This window comes from Bos mutus, chromosome 10 (genome assembly GCF_027580195.1).
Source record: "Bos mutus isolate GX-2022 chromosome 10, NWIPB_WYAK_1.1, whole genome shotgun sequence".
Taxonomy (NCBI): domain Eukaryota; kingdom Metazoa; phylum Chordata; class Mammalia; order Artiodactyla; family Bovidae; genus Bos; species Bos mutus.
Genome location: NC_091626.1, coordinates 78,649,757 through 78,671,087, shown reverse-complemented (window position 1 = coordinate 78,671,087; position 21,331 = coordinate 78,649,757). Strand labels below are relative to the sequence as shown.

At 40.3% G+C, this 21,331-nt stretch overlaps 1 protein-coding gene across 2 annotated transcripts in view; it reads left to right on the top strand.

Annotated features, from left to right (window-relative positions):
• FMN1 (formin 1) overlaps positions 1 to 21,331 on the top strand; it is a 467,756-nt gene that overhangs the window by 98,006 nt on the left and 348,419 nt on the right. The window contains exon 2 of one of the 2 annotated variants that reach the window (XM_070378268.1): positions 5,514 to 5,692. The exons of the other annotated variant lie outside the window; for it this stretch is intronic. Within the exon in view, the coding sequence (XP_070234369.1) occupies positions 5,514 to 5,692 (179 nt within the window). The remainder of the gene's footprint in view (positions 1 to 5,513; positions 5,693 to 21,331) is intronic. 2 annotated transcript variants of the gene reach the window in all.

The following is a 21,331-nucleotide window of genomic DNA, read 5'->3' as shown; positions in this document are numbered from 1 at the left end:
TTGTCCAGATCTGATTATACAGTATGCTTGCATACTTCTCTTTGGACATTGGTGTGTGTGTGTGTGTGTGTGTGATAATTAAAACCAATGCCTGGTAAATAAGGTTATCATTTTTAATGAAATGTAGTTTGTGTGTGGATTGTGGTATGAATAAGAATATGGGCATGCTGTGATTTTTCACCTAATATTTTCAAAACCTAACACAGTGAATATTTTCAGTACAAATTATAAATGAAACATATTGTAGTCTTTTAGTCCTCTCAGCTGAAATGGTTTGGTTTTTTTTGAATAGGTATGGTGTTTCTGGTGGGGACAGATGATAGAGTGTATAAGGCAGCTATTTCAACATACAAAACTCAAATCTTAGTGGCTCAGAGCAAATATGTATTATTTTTGTCCATTGGTCTAAGAGTTGGCAAGGTTCACTTGATCTGATCTGAGTTCAGCTGTGCTGGCTCAGGGAGGTAGGATAGGGTTTGGGTCTGCCCTGTGTCTAAGTCCAGGCTCCCTAGACGTGCTTATTTTGTGGTAATGGCAGAAACACAAGGCAGGGTGTTAAAACACACAACGCCTCTCCAGGTCTTGGCTCAGGACTGGCACAGTGTCACACTGGCCACATTCAGTTTCACCAGACAAGTCACAGGGCCACACCCAGCATCCAGGGACTTGGAGTCCATGGACCTGGGGAAATGTATGACATCTACATCGGTGGGAGAAGCTACAAAAGCAACTGGAAAGGCCTTGGGTGAATAATCACAATGAAGTGAGAGAGTAAAGATGTGGGAACAATAAACCAGTATATCTAAGGTAGGGAGACTAACTCCACTGGGGAAGCTGGGCTGTGGAGACTGCCTCCAGGTTTAAATGGCACATCACGTTTCCTTTCCGTCTGCTTCCTTTGTATTGATAATTGACAGCAAAATCCCAGTTTGATGTTGTAGGTTAGCATCAGGAAGTGCAGCTCATATGGGAAAAACACAGACTTTCAAAGTGGTCCCAAGGTAAGTTGCCCTTCCTGTACTGTGACTGTGCTGTATGTTGTATTAACAGATGGTCAATTGTGGAATTAACCTGTGTGTGTACATGTGGTCCATCAAGCTGCTGAAATGATTCTGAGAAACAAAATAACTAATAAATACTGAGTAAAAATTAGATTTATAGTCTGTGCACATGAAAGGGGGAAGACATGATTATGTTGATAAGGCTGTTTTAAGCTTTTCGTAAAATGTTCCCATGAAAATCTAACACCTCAAAATCTATTTGCATTAGAAATTTAAATGATATTTGACTGTTGTGACAGAATATGCTTACCTAATTTCGGATAATTTTTATCTCTCTTTATTAAATATATTCAGTTGAAGAGAGTAGTATGGATACTACCTAATTTAGTAGGCATAGACATATGCTTTATTTTTGACTGTTCAAAAAATGAGTTGATATTATTAAAACTTTTCAAAGACTTACTTTAGTTATACACACACACACACACACATATATATATACATTATTTTTAAATATCCTTTTTCATTATGGCTTATCATATTGACTACAGTTTTCTGTGCTATACAGCAGGACCTTGTTGTTTATCCATTCTATAATATATATAGTGAAATCGGAGGTTGGGGTTCGCAGACCATTATATGCAGAATGGATATACAGATCCTACTGTATAGCACAGGGTACTTACTATATTCAATATCCTGTAACAAACCACATTGGAAAAGAATATTTTCAGTTTTAGGCAATGAGACTAAAGCAGAAGCCTGACAAGAGATTTCTAGAAATGTTTCTCTTTCCTGCTCAATGGTAACAACAGCTCTGGCACTGACTTTTCTCCTCATGCCTGGAGATGGAACAGGAATCTTGGAGGCAAGAAACAAAATGCCAGCCTATGATGATGATGTAATAGAAAGCCAGAAGGATGCATCCTTAAGCTGTTTATCAATGCCAGCAACCAACCAACCTCCCTGCAGTTTTCCTACTATGACAAATAAATGGGCTATCCACGCTGGCTCAGCGGTAAGGGTTCCGCCTACAATGCTGGAGATGCGGGTTTGGATCCCTGGGAGGAGGTGGCCACCCACTCCAGTATTCTTGCAGGAGGGTTACATGGACAGAGGAGCCTGGCGGACTGCAGTCCATGGGGTCGCAGGGAGTGGAACACAACTGAGCACATATACATAAATAAGAAATAGATAAATGGCAAATTTGTGAGACATCTTAAATAGTGGTTCCCGATACTTGTAAGTAGATTCAAACTAGTATACTTTTTAGAATATATGAAAATGCAGTGTGTGTTAGTCCCTCGGTCGTGTCCAACTCTTTGTGACAGCGGGGACTGTGGACCGCTGGGCTCCTCTGTCCATGGGATTCTCCAGGCGGGAGTGCTGGAGTGGGTGGCCATTTCCTCCTCCAGGGGATTTTCCAGACCCAGGGGTCGAACCCAAGTCTCCTGCTTTGGGGGGCGGAGGGGATTCTTTTCGTCTGAACCACCAGGGAATCCCCAGGGATATTATGCAAAAACAAATAAGCCTATAACCATAGAAGATAAAATCAGTGAGACTTCTAATATCAATTAGCTGGACAGAAAACAGACATTTCAAGAGTGTTTTTATATGAATGAATGAGAAAATAGATGGTCCAAAATAAAAGTTTGTTCTTCATTAAACTATTGTGTTCTTTGACAAGAAAAAAAAAAGAAAATATATACATATATGAATAACTCAATCACTTTGCTCTACAGCAGAAATTAACACAACATTGTATATCAATTATACTTTGATAAAAATAATAAAAGAATTTATTAGTTTATGTCCTTTCCAATGGTGCATTTGTCTTGTGTCCTCGCCTACTTTGTCAGACTTTTGAGAAGTGTTTTGTTACTTATTTCTGCCCTTGGTCTTTCCTGTCCTAACAACCTTTCCCCAGATTACTACCCACCATAGTTTTACCTTAAATGTTTGCTTCATAGGGATATTGTCTGGTTAAAATTAGGTATTAGAAACGGGTTCTTCATAATTAAAACTGTTTCTAATATGCACTTACTTTTCATTGTTTCTGCCTAAACTTCGCATTGTCTTTCCCTCTGCATTAAGTCAGCTAGATCGCACCCCACACCTGCTTCATGCAGTGGTGGACAGCCACGAAAGGTGTGTGGATGCATTTCCATGGGCGTCTGCATTTTAGCTAAGGACACGAGGTCCTTATCCCCGTGGGAATTTACCACTGTCTTATACCTAAATGATGAACCACTCACCAGACAATGTGCCTTTGAGGATCAAGATGTCTTCCCTTAGGTGTTGCACAGCATGCTCTTTGTGATGTATACAGCATGTTTTATGTTGTTTTGTCAATCTGTGTAAACTGTACCCAAAGCCAGAAGCTATTCCAAAATAAAAGTGGGAAGTGGAGGAGGTTGAAATGAGAGGTGTGATTAGTAATGAATACATTTCGAAGACAAAGTAACTAGGTTAGAGTACATCATAAATTTTAAAAGGCTTATTTTCTCTTTTCTTGCCAAAAATGAGGGGAGATGAGCTAAATAAATAGAAGTTATCTAAACAGAAATATTCTAGGAGAGGGATAAGCTTTATAAATGGAAATTAAAAGGGGTCCACACTTTAGTCTCTTCATCTCTTAAAGCATGGCTCGCACTGCACTCTTCTTGGGGTCACCATGAGTATACAGGAGGAGCTTAGTAGACTGTCTCCTCTCTGAGGTTCTTTTAGGCATTATTCCTCCCTGTCTTCTGAGCAGGAGTGGGGGCCACTCTGTAGCACACGAAGCCCTAAACAAGAGCCCAGAAGAAAGTCTGTCTGGAGACAGTAGGTACAAAGAGGCTAGTGGAAAGAATGAGGCCAAGTTCCTGAAAAAACCCTCATTCTAAGACACCTAACTCAGGTGAAGAAAGGGCTTACGTGTAACCTTCTGGATGCAGAGTAGATGCCCAAGGCCCTGGACCTTCATTTTCTTGGTTTTCACTGCAGTGTTTTGTGGACAGCCTGCCAGAGGGCAACCATAGAGACACTGTGACCTGTATCATCTTTCAGTTTTAAAGTGTGATTGGAAACCAACCAACCCAACAGGCAAACAAAAAGCAAAACCTTGGGTGTTTCCAAATTTTCTCCTGAAATGCTACACTAATATAAAGGAGAAGTGTGTTATCCCACAGTCCTTTTGTTTGCTGACTTACTCTCGGCTCAGATTACTTGTAAGTCAGGTGTTCAGCATGGCTGAAGTCATTGGCTGGCTTTGGGTCCCTGCCAAAGAGACACTATTACAAGGATTATGTGTAATAAACACCCTGTCACATATCCAGCAGTCATCTCTATTGCAAAAGTACACTGAGCCTAAACTCTTAACTTCTGCCTGGTTGCTTAATATCCAAGTTTGCTTACCAGGAACTAGAATAGGTCTAGGAGCCTGAGAGCTCTATGGGACATTAGGGGTGATCTCGTTGTTTCTAAACTCTATTCAAGTGGAACACACTGGTGGCTTGTGACATGTTTAACAGGTGTCCCTTTAATTGGATTCTGTGGTCAACTAAGTTTGGAAAATGCTATTATATAGAGTTAAGTTTCTTTGCTAAAGGACATCTCAAATTCTTTAGTATGCTAACATGAGTCATGGCTCTGGGGATAAAAGCTACATGCTTACTTGACCACAAAGTCCTTTTATTGTAGGACAGGTATCGCCATCTCAAAAATGTCAGGCAGAGACCATGGAGTCTCGTCATTAAGAGCACACCTGCCTGTGTGTGACTGCCTGGGTTCAATTCCTGGCTTTATCATTTACTGATCTTAAGCCATTCACTGAAAATCTTTGCACTTCAGTTTTCTCATCTAAAATGAGAACCCTAATGATACCTACCTATAGAGTTATTTTGAAAACCGAACAGGGTTAAGAACCGTGCCTGTCACATAGTTGACTATTATCACCCTAACATAGTTCAAAGAAGAGCTAGCTTAATACTCTCATTCTGGAGATAGGAAAGTGAGTTCCTAGTGCACTCACGTGGGTGTCACTCATTCAACACACTGACCAAAGGCCAGCTATCCCCAGAAATGAAGATGAACTGGATGCAGTTCCTGCCCTCGAAGAATACACACAAGTGACTTGGTTCAGGTGATACCTTTTGCAAGTAAAGCCAACTTGTAAGTCAGGAGTCCAGGACTCCTGACTTCTGTCCTGCAGCTCATCCTCTGATTCTGTTCTGAAAGAGAATCATCTATATAGCCTGATTGGTAAGCAGGAATAGGAAGCACTGAGTACAACTAATAGACTTATTTTTTATATGCCTTGGATATGAGGGCATATATTTTAATTCATTCTGAGTGTGATGCAGAAAGAATACTTAAGATAAGCACTTTTGGAGGAAAGCAAACCCTAAAAATATAACCTAGGAAGGGAAGGAAGAGGTGCTATGCAGTGGCCCACATAGGAGTCCCCAGAAGTGGCTGGCTTGATGCATTGTCACCACTGTGTCACTCATGGACTTCTCTGCTTTGGTCTAGGCATCTCCTCTGAGGCCTTTGCCCAGGACAGCTTCAGTGAGCAGACAGCAGCTAAAGACCTTCCCAGCAAAGATGGAGGTGCATGGGTCCTGGCTTACAGAGCAGGGCCAGCCTGTCCATTTCTGCTCCACGAGGAAAGAGAGAAACCCAACAGAAATGAATTGCACTTGGATCTCCATGTGAGTAGAAACCTTTGTGTTTGGGCTATGACTCTTTGTATGTAATAGAGACTCATTTACTATGCATTTAACATAAAGTGTGTCTGCGAGGCTGCTAAAGCTGTCTTTTGTGTGAGGGTCATTGTCTAAAAATCAGTCAGCTGCAGAAAACAGATATACGTTGCTGATTTGAAATTTGTGCACTAGAAAGTGACTGTGTTTACACAGTCATGGAAATACCTGAGCATTTACAGAGTATTCTGCTAATATCACTTTGTGGCCTAAACCTCATTGTGGGAGACGCCATTTGTCACTCCTAATATTTTTCTAAAAATTTGAGAACATACAGTAACTGACTGATATGATCTGGATCCTCCAGTGAAATTCAAATAGCCTGTCTTCCACATTCCTGCACCTTCCTTTCTCTGCAGCCACTCAAGTAACAGGTGAACAGTTTGGCAGGAAATCTGCCAAATGCAGGATGACCCGTTGAAAAAACAGCCTTCTCTTTCCCATTCTTTTACGGATTCAGTGACACAGAAGCACTGACTGACCTATACAAAGCAGAGGGCTGGGTTTTACCTACTTGCACATTGTAGACTGTCACAATTGTCCCCGCCCCCCTTCACTTCCCCATTTTCTGTGAGAGACGGGAGTGAGCATTAGGAATCCAAGAGAGGCTTCCTCACCGCACCCTCCCCACCACCCCTGCCATTAACTTTAAAACTTACTGACAATTTTGTGTTCCTGATTTCATTTAACACCTTCCAATTCATTACTTTCAAGCCTGGAAGTATGTTTTTGATGAGTTGTGGCCTGTAATATTCTCAGGGTGACAATTTTCTCAGGCATCCAAGAGCACAAGAATCTTGTACTTTTCATAATCATAAGACCACAGTCATCGTATGTCATTTTAGAAAAACATTGGACATCTCAGTTATTGTAAAAGGAGGTGTGGAATGAAGCTGAGAGATGTAAAAACTACAAGCCTTCATGAGATGAACTGGAAATTTGTAGTTTTTTTTAACCTCAGTTCAGTTCTGTCGCTCAGTCGTGTCTGACTCTTTGCGACCCCATGGACTGCAGCATGCCAGGCTTCCCTGTCCATCAACAACTTACTCACACTCACATGAGCTTACTCAAACTCATGTCCATTGAGTCAGTGATACCATCCAAACATCTCATCCTCTGTTGTCCTCTTCTCCTCCCGCCTTCAGTCTTTCCCAGCATCAGGGTCTTTTCAAATGAGTCAGTTCTTCACATCAGGTGGCCAAAGTATTGGAGTTTCAGCTTTAGCATCAATCCTTCCAATGAATGTTCAGGACTGATTTCCTTCAGGGTGGACTGGTTGGATCTCCTTGCAGTCCAAGGAACTAACTCTCAAGAGTTTTCTCCAATACCACAGTTCAAAAGCATCAATTCTTCGGCGCTCGGCTTTCTTTATAGTTCAACTGTCACATCCATACATGGCTACTGGAAAAACCATAGCTTTGACTAGACAGACCTTTGTCAGCAAGGTAATGTCTCTGCTTTTTAATATGCTATCTAGGTTGGTCATAACTTTTCTTCCAAGGAGCAAGCATCTTTTAATTTCATGGCTTCAGTTACCATCTGCAGTGATTTGGGAACCCCCAAAAATAAAGTCTCTCACTGTTTCCATTGTTTCCCCATATATTTGCCATGAAGTGAAGGGACCAGATGCCATGATCTTCGTTTTCTGAATGTTGAGTTTTAAGCCAATTTTTTTTCACTCTCCTCACTCACTTTCATCAAGAGGCTTTTTAGTTCCTCTTCACTTTCTGCCATAAGGGTGGTGTCATCTGCATATCTGAGGTTATTGATATTTCTTCTGACAGTTTTGATTCCAGCCTGTGCTTCTTCCAGTCCAGCATTTCTCATGATGTACTCTGCATATAAGTTAAATAAGCAGGGTGACAATATATAGCCTTGACATACTCCTTTTCCTATTTGGAACAGTCTGTTGTTCCATGTCCAGTTCTAACTGTTGCTTCTTGACCTGCATACATATTTCTCAGGAGGCAGGTCAGGTGGTCTGGTATTCCCATCTCTTTCAGAATTTTCCAGTTTGTTGTGATCCACACAGTCAAAGCCTTTTGACTTTTTTTTTTTAAACTTAACAATATTGTATTGGTTTTGCCAAATATCAAAATGAATCCACCACAGGTATACACGTGTTCCCCATCCTGAACCGTCCTCCCTCCTCCCTCCCAGTACTGGCTCTAAAAAGCAGTTGTGTATCTTGAGATTCACTCAAAGTAAGAAGTGTAACAGCGACATCTACTGGTCAGGCTAAGTTGAGCTTGCTGCAGCAGGATGTCTGGCATGTCACAGTGCCGAAATGAACTTGAAAGTCTTTCTTTTTCTTCTGTGTTTTAAAAAAATTCTGGGTTTATGTGTTTTTTAACCCATTGGCTAAACTATATATTCCTGGTTTTCCTTTTCCCTGTAAATTAAATTATTTCCTAATTTTACTTTATTTCAATTATAGAAATCATATACAATCCTTTTAGAAAATTTGAAATATGTAGTCAAATTGAAAGAAATTAAAAAAAAATACTTCATAACCTCAGCAACCAAAGACAACAACTGTAAAAATTTGATAAATTATCTTTGTATTTTTCACTATGTATGACTTATTTTCAGTGAGGTATTATTTTTAACTTGTAAGCATAGATTTTATACCTTTTTTTTTTTCCTTTACTTATTACTCTTACATTGCTTGTTCATGGTTTTACAATTCCTCTGGATGTATCTTAAGTGAATGTGTAGTATTCTTCAATATTGTGTCCTAAAATTTATTTAATAATTTCTCTATTATTGGAGTTAGAGTTGGTTTTTTTAAAATTTGAAATAGTACTTCAACTTGGACAAAAATAGCACTACTACATATATAATTTTTCTTATACCCCTCCCTGCCAGTATTAGGATAAACTTTGGTTTATTATCTATAAGTATTTTTAGGCTTTTGAAATATATCATCACATAAACAAGGCCTATATCTTGAACTAACCTTTAATGGGGTATATGTGTTTGTGTATGTATATATATGGATACACATGGTTATACATATTATACTATAAATATGTTCATATATCATATATAAATAGCATGTATTTTTATATAAAATTTATATAAACACAATAAAATATATAAATATTTACATGCTTCTTAGTTTTTTAAATTATAATTTTTAAACATTGGGATAGTTCCTTTAGATTATTTTCTGCATTAGCAGTTTTTACACCTTGGACCATAAGTCTCCCCACCTCCAATCCTCCCCCTTCCTTAGACGCTACAATTTGATTCCTATGTTTTGAATATTGTTATTCTAAGTAAGACGTCCATTCAGGAGGAGGGTTCTACTGATTTAGTAAAAGTTTGCCTCTTGTTACTGATTCCCAGCTTGCACTAGTGGTAAAGGACCCACCTGCCAGTTCAGGAGACATAAGAGACATGGGTTCCATCCCTGGGTCAAGAAGATCCCTGGAGGAGGGCATGGCAACCCACTTTAGTATTCTTGCCTGGAGAATCCTATTGACAGACGAGCCAGGTGGGCGGGCTACAGTCCATAGGATCGCAAAAAGTCCCACTGAAGTGACTTAGCATCCACGCATACACGCACTGATCACCATAGCAGCTCAGAAGGACTTCTTTCCTCTGGGGGTTGTGAACACTAAGGTCAGGGAGAAGGGTATTGCTGCATGATATTTTGATCAGTCTTAAATGTTGCAGGACTGTTCTGTTTTCAGTTTTGAATCTGATTTGCAGTGTCACCATCAGGAAGTTACTTTTATCAGGCTTTTTCAGTGGAGATGTAGCTTTTCATTAGTATGTAGGGGTGATAACTATAACATTTACTAATTGGTGGAAATTTGGCATCCACAAATCAGAATGACCCCAGGCATTCAGGCTGGGACTGCTATTAAGGCCCTTATTTAGCTGCAGAGTAATTTTTTTTTTTTAAGTCAAGAGCCAGAGAGGAAATATTTCAGGCTTTGGGGACCATACAGTCTCTATTGCAACCACTCTGTTGACAAAAGTAACCATAAAGAATGCATACATAGTAAGTGTGCCTGTGTTCCAGTAAAAGTCTGTAGACACTGAAATTTGCATTTCATATAATTTTCACCTATCGAAAACATTGTTCATCTTTGATTTTTTTCCTCCACCATTAAAAAATGTAAGGATCATTTTTAAAGAAGTCATTCAAAAACAAGCAGTGGGTCAGATCTGGGCCCCTCTGCTTTGGACCAGGAAATGGAAATCTCATTTACTTCACCTCTACTGCTGACTCAACCACTAACTAGCTATGGGACTCTGGGTACCGCCTTAAGTTCCATGGGCCTCAGTGTCTTTATCAAATATATGCTGACAGAATGGGACGAACAGGAACAGATAAAACAAAGTTCCTTTTTGTTATAATGTTAAATTTCCTGATTCTGTTAAAGGGGTATAAATCAACCTAAGCAATGTTAGAGGGTAGATTGTGATGTATAGAGAGTGGAAATTATTTAAAAGAAATGTAAAGAAAGAAATGGCGATTATTTAAATGGAAGACATCTTAATATTCTCAATGTGAATTATTGTTTTAAAATGAGGAACAATGTCACCACTCCGATGGCGAGACCAAAATTTATAGTCTCCTAACTCTGAAGGCTCATACCACTTGTTTCTCCAATGCTATCCTTTCTTCCCCTCCCATTTTACTGAGGTATAATTAACATGTAATATTGTATAAGTTTCAAGTGTTCAGATGTTTAACATAGTGATTTGATATACATACGTATTGTAAAATGATCACCACGATAATTTAACATCACCTCGTTAGTTTCAATTATTTTTCTTACAGTGAGAGCTTTCAAAATCTACTCTCTAGGCAACTTTCAAATACACAATACAGCATTGTTAGCTATAGCTACCATCCTGTACTCACATCCCCAGGACTTAAGAATCTTACACTGGGAGTCTGTACCTTTTGATCACCTCACCCATTTTCCTCTGTCTTCATCTGGCAACCACCGATCTGTTTTCTGTTTCTATGAGTTTGGTTATTTTTAGCTTCCACCTATAAATGAGAGCATACAGTGTTCATCTTTCTGTGTCTGACTTACTCCATCAGCACAGTGTTCTCAGGGTCCATCCATGTTGTTGCCTGTCACATTCATCATGTAGTTACTGAACTGTGAGAGGGTGCAAGGGTTCCCTGGGAGAGTGGCAGGAGGTGGAGCTGGTAGAAGGTACATACCAGGGAGGTTCTGAGCAGCATCTTTTACCAACCAGTATATATTTCAGTGTTTAAGTGACCAGTGCTGCCAACATGGTGCCTCTTGGCTGCATGTCAGCCAGACTGTTACGTAGAGAGGTTCTGTTTGGGTGATCATCTTGCTGTAGCAAACCATGTAGACCATTCTGGGTGATCTAGAAGGTTCTCAGAAGAACCCGTTGCTCAGTCAGTTCCACTTTTAGGTCATGAAGTTGCTGACTTAAATATTATATAGGATATACTCATAGTGAAAAATTATTTATTGTTTGTCTGAAATTAAAATTTAACTGGTTGTCCTGTATTTTATTTACTAAATCTGGCAACTCTAGGTATCAATTTGGGAGCACCATCCAAACAAACCAAATGTGTGAATTGCCTTAAGGTAGTATCTATGCATGAGAAATCCTCAGTCGCCCAAGAGTGCCTGTTTAGAGCATGAACATTACCCAGTTAGCCTTAAAGGGCAGTTTCTTAAATTACACTATAGGACACTATCATTAGCTATGCTTCTCATTTTCTAGTGCGCTTTGAGCCAGACATGTCAAGGCAACTGAATCTGAACAGACTAGAGAGCAAATGGAGTCTAACTTCTTATTACATGTGCAGTTTCTTAAAGATTCCATTTGAGATGACTTTTCACCATGGAGGATACTGTGTAAAATGTCTGTAAACACGGGATATGGGCAGGGTGGAAAAAAGATGCTGCTAGAGGTGTGGCCTGAGATGGGCCGCAAGGTACGAAAAGCAGAAAAGGTAAACAGTCCTCGAGATTCTGTATTGGTGGCTTGAATACTGAAAGTAGGGTTTCGCATGCAGTTTTTAAAACACAGACCTTGCACTCTTCTTGGAGATACTGGTTTCCAAGGACCATCTCAGTCACCCCACCTGTGGGGCCTGGAGTTCTCCTTGCTGAACTGGGTTCATTGTCTCGGGAGGACACAGCATCGGGTTCCAGGTAGTTACATCTGATGAACAGAAGGATATAATTACCAAGTCCACACCCAACCTTAAGTGTCTACACCACTGACAAAACTGCCATGTATTGATCACTGGCTCAGTGCCAGTCACCACCCTTTGTACCTATTGTACAAGTTAGGAGAGAGGTTCAGTAAAGCCAGGTGCAAGGATTTGAACCCAAGTCTGTCTGAGTATGGACCCAGGTGCTTAAATGGTAAGCCTCTCTACCTCTCTATTAGTTGGATGCTTTGTTTGTTTGTTTCTGTTTTGTTTCTAATTGAAGAACCAAATTCATTGTATAGATATGAGTTAGCCCCCATAACCAGTGAGAAGGCTTGAGAATTAAAACCACAGCCAAAATCACCCCACAGAACTCAGTCCAGTGAAGATTCTGTAACATATCCTCACATGGAGCACTGGATGCCGTAGACCTTTGGTCTTTACAGCTAATGGGGGAACACTGGTGGGAACATGAGCAGATTTCAGTCCCTCCACATTCCTTCACTCCTAAAAGACAAACTCCACGGCCATCAATTAGCTTCAACCACAAAGAATGAATGCAGAGGGCTCTCTGATATGCTGTCTTTGCAGTACATGGGCTTCCCTGGTGGCTCAAGCAGTAAAGAATCTGCCTGCAGTGCAGGTGATGCAGGAGACATGGATTCGATCCCTGGGTTGGGAAGATCCCCTGGAGGAGGGCCTGACAACTCACTCCAGTATTCTTGCTTGGAGAACCCCTCAGACAGAGGAGTCTGGTGGGCTATATAGTCCATAGGGTTGTAAGAGTCGGACACAACTGAAGTGACGGAGCATGCACGCACGCGGCACATGGAAAGGACCACATCTTGGTCTCGTCTTTCATGGAAGCCAATGAGAGCCTACTGCTTAAAGCTAAAGGCCACAGGTGGACTTCCCCAAACCATTAGCATGTTCGTGACAATGGGGCTTACATTTGCAAGTGAAGTGAATTCAGAATTAGCCAACTAGTTTGTTTTCTGGACGAGTGTGTTTATTCACATGTGTGTGTACATATGTGTGAGTGTGTGAAAGAGAGACAGAGATTGTGTATCTGTGGGCTGTATGATAAATGATCAAGAAATGATTCAGGCAAAAAGGATAGTTGGAAGGGATGAATTATTGATGGAACTGGAAAATTACGCTTGCTTCTTATAAACTCCTCAGCACTTTAAGTCATGACAAAGCAGTTGAAAAAAAGTTATCTGGTTTTATTCCTAAAGCCCATGAAATTTAATCAGTTATCTCTTTCAAATTAGTTGCAACTGGTGTGGAAAGCTGGTATACATTTAAATAGAAACCCTAGTTTATGCCAGTCATAGAGCTCAGTTCTTAGGCCATTTCTCACACTTCCCTTGACATGTACTTGTCTGCTCTATAAATGGCAAGATCACAACAAACCTAGTAACATCCCAGATTTCTTTATAAAACAAAAAGAGTAAGTTTGACTTAACCATTGGACACCTTAGTGGTTAATGGAATTGTGAAATTCACTTTTTTTAAAAATCTTGATAACACTTGTACTCATTTCCTCTGTTCTGACATGAAACAGAATAGCTGTTCGTATAAAACTGGAGTCTTAAAGTCTTGAAGTGTCTACATAGACACACTTATACTCTCAGACCCTGAAAGACCACAGATTAGAACTGAGTTTTATAAAATTGGTGAGAAATGTGTAGATGAATTTTATTTAAATGATTAGAATGTTGCACTGAAATATTTCATTTAGCTTCTCTAAAATTCACATGATTGCTTTTTTGTTCCCTTAGAATGGGTTCTATTTTTTTAAGCCTCCCTTTTCTGCCCCCAAAACTGCAGTTTTGTGTGCATTGCTTAGACTATGAGCTTCACACTATTTCTGTAAAGCTGGTCTCTCTACATGTATCATTTATGTTCCATGTGTGAATTTCGGAAAAGTATTTTCTGTCTTTTCTAAGACAGAAATGGGAATTTGTGGTTAAAAAATTACATCCAATATGACCCATTTAGAATTTGAAACACAGAAGCCTTTGCCTAGAGAATGTTTGAGAGTACTCCTATGCTAACATAAGGCTCCAGTTTTTATGACCCGATTATTTTTGTCTTGCCTTTTGATTTTTACGTTTTAATTAAGCCATCTTAATATATGATTATTATTGCTTCTGAATTTCATTAAGAACTGCAGCACTATAACTGTCCTGAGTATGAGCATTATAAATGTCCCTTTCGAGCTACAGGAAGTAAGTGACCGTGATTCTAGGAACTGTTGTAAGATTTTTCCAGAATATTTCATGATAATTCTTAGAGTGCTGAAAATGACAGTAGCACTATATATACTTGTTTGGTTTAAGTCCCAAATTAAAACAGTGTACAAAATGGAGGCAACAGTGACTATATTTCAGAATTATGGAACTATGATTCTTTTTTCCACTTTATTGATCTCTGTAGCTGTACATGTTCCACAGTAATAATGGTCACTATTTATTGAGCGGCTGTGATGAACTGAGCAAGCACTGGGTTAGGGATATTAACACATTTAATTCTTAGAACAATCCGAGGAGTTAAATATTTTCCCCATTGTATGTATGTAAATACTGATTCATAGAGCTAAAGAACTTGCCTAAGTGTCACAGTTTGTGTGTAACTAGTAAGATCCTGTGTTGAACCCAAAGGTGTTTCACTTCAAAGCCATGGCTATGCTCCCCTCTTTTTCCCTTTGTCCTCTCTTAACTGTGGTTAAGAATAGGATCACAGTTGTGAAGATCCCCTGGAGAAGAAAATGGCTATCCAATCCAGTATTCTCTCCTGGGGAAATCCATGGACAGAGGAGTCTGGTGGGCTATACAGTCCATGAGGTTGCAAAGAGTTGGACAGGACTGAGCAACTAGCGCGTTCCCTTTTGTGACAACGCTTAGCTTACTTTCTCCTTTGTAATTTTAATGCCTTTATATCGGCTTCCATATTTTTCTTTAAAAATGACTAAGTGATGTGAGTATTAATGTCAAGGAATCAGTAATGATTCTGTGTCCTTTCTGCTCTCTGCCAGCTCTTTCTAACTGCAGTGGCCATTGGGTCTGGTAATCAGGTGATCATCTATAATATTTGCCCCCATTCTGATGTTTCAGTGTGAAAGAGAACTACTACAAAATTCTATTGTTCTTTGATTTATTGTAATGAAAAGAAGGTACATTTAGAATCAGGCTGATCCAGTACAGATCCTGACTCTGCTGCTCACTGGTTGTGTAATCTTAGAAGTGTCCTAATTTTTTTGAACCTCAGTGTTAACATCAAAAGCAGTAACCAAACAGTAGTCACTAGCCACCTATGGCTATTAATTAACATGAAATAAAATTTAAAATGTAGTTCCTCAGTTACATTAGGAACATTTTAACTGCTCAAAGACCACCTATGGCTAGTGTCTGCTGCATTGCATGACACGGATATAGGGGTTTCCATCATTACAGAAACTTGCAATGAACAGCACTAATAAAATGGGGTCACTGACACCTTTCTCCTAGAGTTACTGGGAGGATTAAGGTATTAGAAAGCTTGCATAAGGAACCTAACATGGTGCCTACTTGGAACAATGACACCCTAAAATAATGCATGTCCCTAATGCATCTTTGTTATCTACCTTTGTTTTGTTTTGGGCAAATCCTCATCGTCCCTAATTTTTCTTTTGTCTCCTTTAAAATTTAAAAATATTTTAAATTGATAACTAGATCTTCGGTGTTGGAACAAGTATTCTCAAGATAACTTTCACACCTTAAAAACTAAGGAAGGACAAAAAGATACCTTGTTATGGCTGTCTAGCTTCATACCCAGGAAGAAGGAGAATAAAAGCTTCAGGAGATGCATATGGTTTGTTAGAGTCCAGATCTGTATCTATAACTTGTATCATGAACAACTTTAGCCACAGTGAAATGCTTTCTCCATGGACCCCCTGCCTCCTGTAGTGGTTATTTCTGCGGGACAAAACTATTAGTCATTTGAGGAAAATACAGAACTCTTCAAAAACCTGTCCCAGGAAATTCTATACCTTAAAGAATGCTTCTTTTTCCCTTCCTCTCCAGCTTCACAAGTAAGTCACAGCCTTTCTTTTTCCTTACAGTATTTTGTCATGGACATTGAATCCATTTCCAAAGAGTCTTTGATACTGCTTATTGGAATCAATCTTAGAAATATCTGACAGTAAGACCCTAAGTGGGCTTCCTAGGTGGCTCAGTGGGTAGAGAATCCACCTACAATGCCAGAGATGCGGGTTCAATTCCTGTGTCGGGAAGATCCCCTGGAAGAGGGCTTGGCAACCCACTCCAGTATTCTTGCCTGGAGAATCCTATAGCCAGAGAAGCCTGGCAGGCTACAGTCCACAAGACCACAAAGAGCATGCACACACACATACACACACAAGACCCTAAGCAGTAATGCAATAACTATTTCAAACTTGATTTTTGTATTTGTAAGAGTAAGGACATTTTCAGTGAACTCGGTACACCTTTGAAGTATAATGAGTTGGCCTAAAAACAACAACAAAAAAATGGTCCTTGCTCTGCTGTTGACACTTTGGGCGGTCTCCCAAGCCAGTCACTGTCTGGGAACACCCTTCCCTAAAGGGAGGGAAGTCTCAGTGCTAAGGGAACACACAGCATCAGCATGTGTCAACAGACTCTTAAGCAAAGGATCTTCTGGAAAAAATCCAAATTCATAGATTTTTTTCCCCCCCTGAAATTACTGAGCTGATTTAAAAATCACCGTGGAACAGAGGAAAAGTATTATAATAAAAACAGGTGAACTTTGTCACCGTCTATAGTAGCCACCTGGGAACATTTCAAGCTAATTGTTCTCTTCAGATGGAAAAAAAAACAATCCAGAGAGCACTGGCCCCGAAACACCCAGAGGGACCCCTTGAAAGAATTTTCTTTGGAGCTCAACTCACTCGTGGCATAGATGTGGTATGGGGAGGCGTGGTATTTAGTAGGCCTATCTATAAGGAGGGCTTCCCTGGTGGCTCGGTGGTAAAGAACCCACCTGCCAAAGCAGGAGAAGATCCCAGGGTTAGGAAGCTCCCCTAGAGGAGGGCATGGCAACCCTCCCGAGTATTCTTGCCTGGAGAATCCCCATGGATAGCGGAGCCTGGCGGGACAGCCCATGGAGTCACAGAGAGTCGGACATGCCTTAGCGACTGAACAACAATAACAACAGTCTATAGGGAATAATCTTTTTCAGACCAAATGGCTCCTTTGTCCGGGAGCATAGGTAAGAGCGAGCTGGGCGGGCCAGTTTCCTGCTTGGGCCTTCATTTCATGGGTAAATACTTGCTTCATATTGACGAGGTTAAAAGACATTGTTAGATATTAGTTGATGCCCCTAAGAAAGCTGTTCCTGTGATATGTTCTGAAAACATATCACATCCATATGGGACTTATTTTGTATCAGGCACTGATGGAATGCGAAACACATATTCATTTATTTAATCCTTCTAATAACCCACACAGAAGGAGCCTTTTTTATTCCAAGCTTTTAGGAGAGGAAGCTGAGACACAGGTTGCTTATATAACTTGCCCAAGGTCAAGTTTCTTGCAGGAGTAGGGTAGGATGTGAGCCCAGAACCCAAGGCCAGGTTCTTAACTCTTCTACAGCTTCACGAGTATGCCTTGGCCTCTCCTCTTCCTTTTCAGAGGAGAAGGGAATGTTTGTTACCAACATTCAACCCACTTCCACAGAAACTTTGAATACAGCTCAGTGGAACCAGTCTTAGAAACATTTAGCACCAAGACAGCTCGACGGAAGAAGGCCTTAATCCCTGAGTCAGGTTGTTGCTGTCAGCAGATGCAGCCTGTTTTGTTTTCAATCAGTGAAAACAGCTGCTAGCTTTTCTGAGGCTGAGTTAGAGGGGCTGTTTGAAGCACTGCAGTAGATAGCAGGGGGATTTCGCATAGTGAAGCCTGGCAGAGCACTGCCTGACATGGAAGGAGAAGCCTGGGGAGGCCTCCAGTTCTGGCCTCAGTTTGGCCTCATAACTCCATTTTCAAGACGTGGAAAATGAACTTAAAGAAGATGCTGTATCCTATGGTTGTACTTGAGCTTCGTGAACTGGTACAGTTAGCTAGCTTCTCTTGACTCCAAATGTCTCCATCTTTAAAACATGAATGTTGAGCTGATTGACTTCCAGTCCTTCTGAAATCCTCTCAAGCCTCCCAACCATTTGATTCTACCCATCTTCGTCCATTATCTTACACTTCTTTCATCTGACGCCTCATTCATTTAACAAATGTCTTTTTGAGTACTTGTATGGCGTTATTTCCTCAGAGCTCACTTAGTTAAGTGTCACTTATTTAAAACATGCTTCTTGAACCTCCAAAACCCCATTACCTCACTTATATCTTTCTTCATAGTCTGCTTATTTACTTTTCCCAGTCCATTGCTCTAAACACTTTCCTTCCACAGAAATAGTTTCTACAATCTTACATACTCTTACCAATTTTAACTTCTACTTTTCTTTAGCAGTCATTCCAGGAACCTAGTTGAATCCCTAGAAGCTGGAAGCAGTCATGAAAAATCAGGCCCAGAACTTGGAGCATATTGGATAAGGAGAAACATGAGAAATTTAGCCTAATACCATGAAACTAATCTCACTTTTCCCTTGCCTTTCTGGGAGAGTGCTCGGAGAGGGTTTTATGAGAATATGTGTGGGAAGGAATTCTCTAAGCTGAGTGACATGGGAGAGTGCTGCAAAGCGAGTGTGAGGTGGGGCGCGAGGGGCTTTAGGAAGTTTTTGCTTTAGACAGTATGCCATTTCTGCAAATTGATTTTGAAAATTTTTTAATGCTCATTCCTTTAGTTGTTATGAGAATCAAGAAGCTAGGTTCTACTACTTCCAGGAAATGATAGCCCTTCTTTTTTGTTTATTACCTTTTTTTTTAGGCTTATCTCACCAGGTGTTGTTTATTGGAACGATGTTTATTGGAATGTTTATTGACATGAGGTTCAGTTAACTCCAGCCTCAATCTGAGAAGATGGTGAGATGGGAGGAACGTGGAGAATTCATTAGTAGTAAATTCTCCACATAAATTCTGTATTCAGTTTTCACAAGCTGGGTACCAAATAGTTACAAAGAGGAACATGTGAGTTATCCTACCTGATATTGATCATGCCTATTTCAACTAGTTGTCCAAAGTAGATAATTTTTAATCTGGCCTTTTGCACAGGTAGCTATTATTAAGTATCTTGAGGTTAGAATAAAAGAGAATCAGGTGAGGTTGTAAAGGAGAAAGTCTTGGCTGTTAACTTGGCTGTTTTTGCGTAGTAGGTACTTTAAAAGCATGTATCATCAGATCAGATCAGTTGCTCAGTCGTGTCCGACTCTTTGCGACCCCATGAATCGCAGCACGCCAGGCCTCCCTGTCCATCACCAACTCCTGGAGTTCACCCAGACTCACGTCCATCGAGTCAGTGATGCCATCCAGCCATCTCATCCTCTGTCGTCCCCTTCTCGTCTTGCCCCCAATCCCTCCCAGCATCAGTCTTTTCCAATGAGTCAACTCTTCCCATGAGGTGGCCAAAGTACTGGAGTTTCAGCTTTAGCATCATTCCTTCCAAAGAAATCCCAGGGCTGATCTCCTTCAGAATGGACTGGTTGGATCTCCTTGCAGTCCAAGGGACTCAAGAGTCTTCTCCAACACCACAGTTCAAAAGCATGAATTCTTCTGCGCTCAGCCTTCTTCACAGTCCAACTCTCACATCCATACATGACCACAGGAAAAACCATAGCCTTGACTAGACGAACCTTTGTTGGCAAAGTAATGTCTCTGCTTTTCAATATGCTATCTAGGTTGGTCATAACTTTCCTTCCAAGGAGTAAGCGTCTTTTAATTTCATGGCTGCAATCACCATCTGCAGTGATTTTGGAGCCCAGAAAAATAGTCTGACACTGTTTGCACTGTTTCCCCATCTATTTCCCATGAAGTGATGGGACCGAACGCCATGATCTTCGTTTTCTGAATGTTGAGCTTTAAGCCAACTTTTTCACTCTCCACTTTCACTTTCATAGAATAAGACAAAAATAATGTCCAAAAGAGGTAATTCTTTTTTCCTCTGAGAATGTTAGAGCATTAAATAGATGAATTTTTCAAGACCGCCCAACTAAGATCAGACTTGTAGGCTGCTTGTTTGAAAACTACTATGGTCTGAAACATTTTTCCATTCCCTAAATGACCAGATGTTGTAACATTTCTCATGGTCATGAGAATGAGTGTCCTGAAAGAGTCAATATTCAAAAATCTCTTTAAATTACCATGCTGCCCTTTCTTACTTATCTTCATATTTTTATGGTCATAACTTGCTTTCATTCAAAATTGTCTTAGGTCCACCTATTGCTAATTAAACTGAGTCTGGAGTATAAAGTACTAAGTTACAGTCCCTGAACAAGAATCACCTCTTTCTTGGCTGATTTCCCATATTAAACTTCATGTTTCATCAAGGTGGAGGGCTGGAATTTCTTCATCTTTATGTCGTACAGAGTTGGTGCTTGACAATGATTGTTGGATGAATGCATCTTTGTGATAGTTCACTTTGCTAAATGAAGGAGAATTGTATAGGTAAATGGAAAGCCTCTTGATAAATCTGAGTCCTAAGGATTATGTGTCTTGTCTGTGACCAGTAGACAAGCCAGCTAGGGAATTTTTGCTTGATTTTTTTCTAAGTAGCCCGTCTAGATTTCCCCTCTAAATTTACAAGGGAAAAGAATGGTCCCGCTCATATTTTTTTTCTTTTCATGAAGTCAGTCTTCGGTATCATTTCAGAGGGTAAGGTACAATACATGCCCTAGTGAGACACCACCACCTAACCGGGCTGACATGCCTGCACATTTTAAGATGTAGGTGGATGTGGAGTCCTATTATGGCAGGAAGCAGGGCTCAGGCTTTTAGAAGACTGACTGTGGATTCTGTGGCCTGATTGCCTTGATTCAAGTTCCAGTTCTTCTTGTGAATATGAGCAAGTTACATCATCTTTCCATGCCTCAGTTTCCAAACAGGAAAAAGAAAATAATACCAACCTCATAGTTAGATGTTGTTGATATTTTGTTGCTAAGTTGTTCCTATGTGACCCCATGCACTGTAACCTGCCAGGTTCCTCTGTACATAGGATTTTCCCTGCAAGAATACTGAAGTGGATTGCCATTTCCTTCTCAGAGGGATCTTCCCCACAAAGGGATCAGACCTGTGCCTCCTGCTTCGCAGGTGGATTCTTTACCACCAAGCCATCAGGGAAGCCCATAGTTAGATGTACTAATCAGTTAATACACATGGAGCAACTAGAACAGTGCTTGTAAACACCTAATAAATGTTATGTATTATTAGTATCATCCACTTATTAGCTGTGCGCCTTTGCTTGGTTGCATTTTCTTGGCCATGGTTGCTTCATTT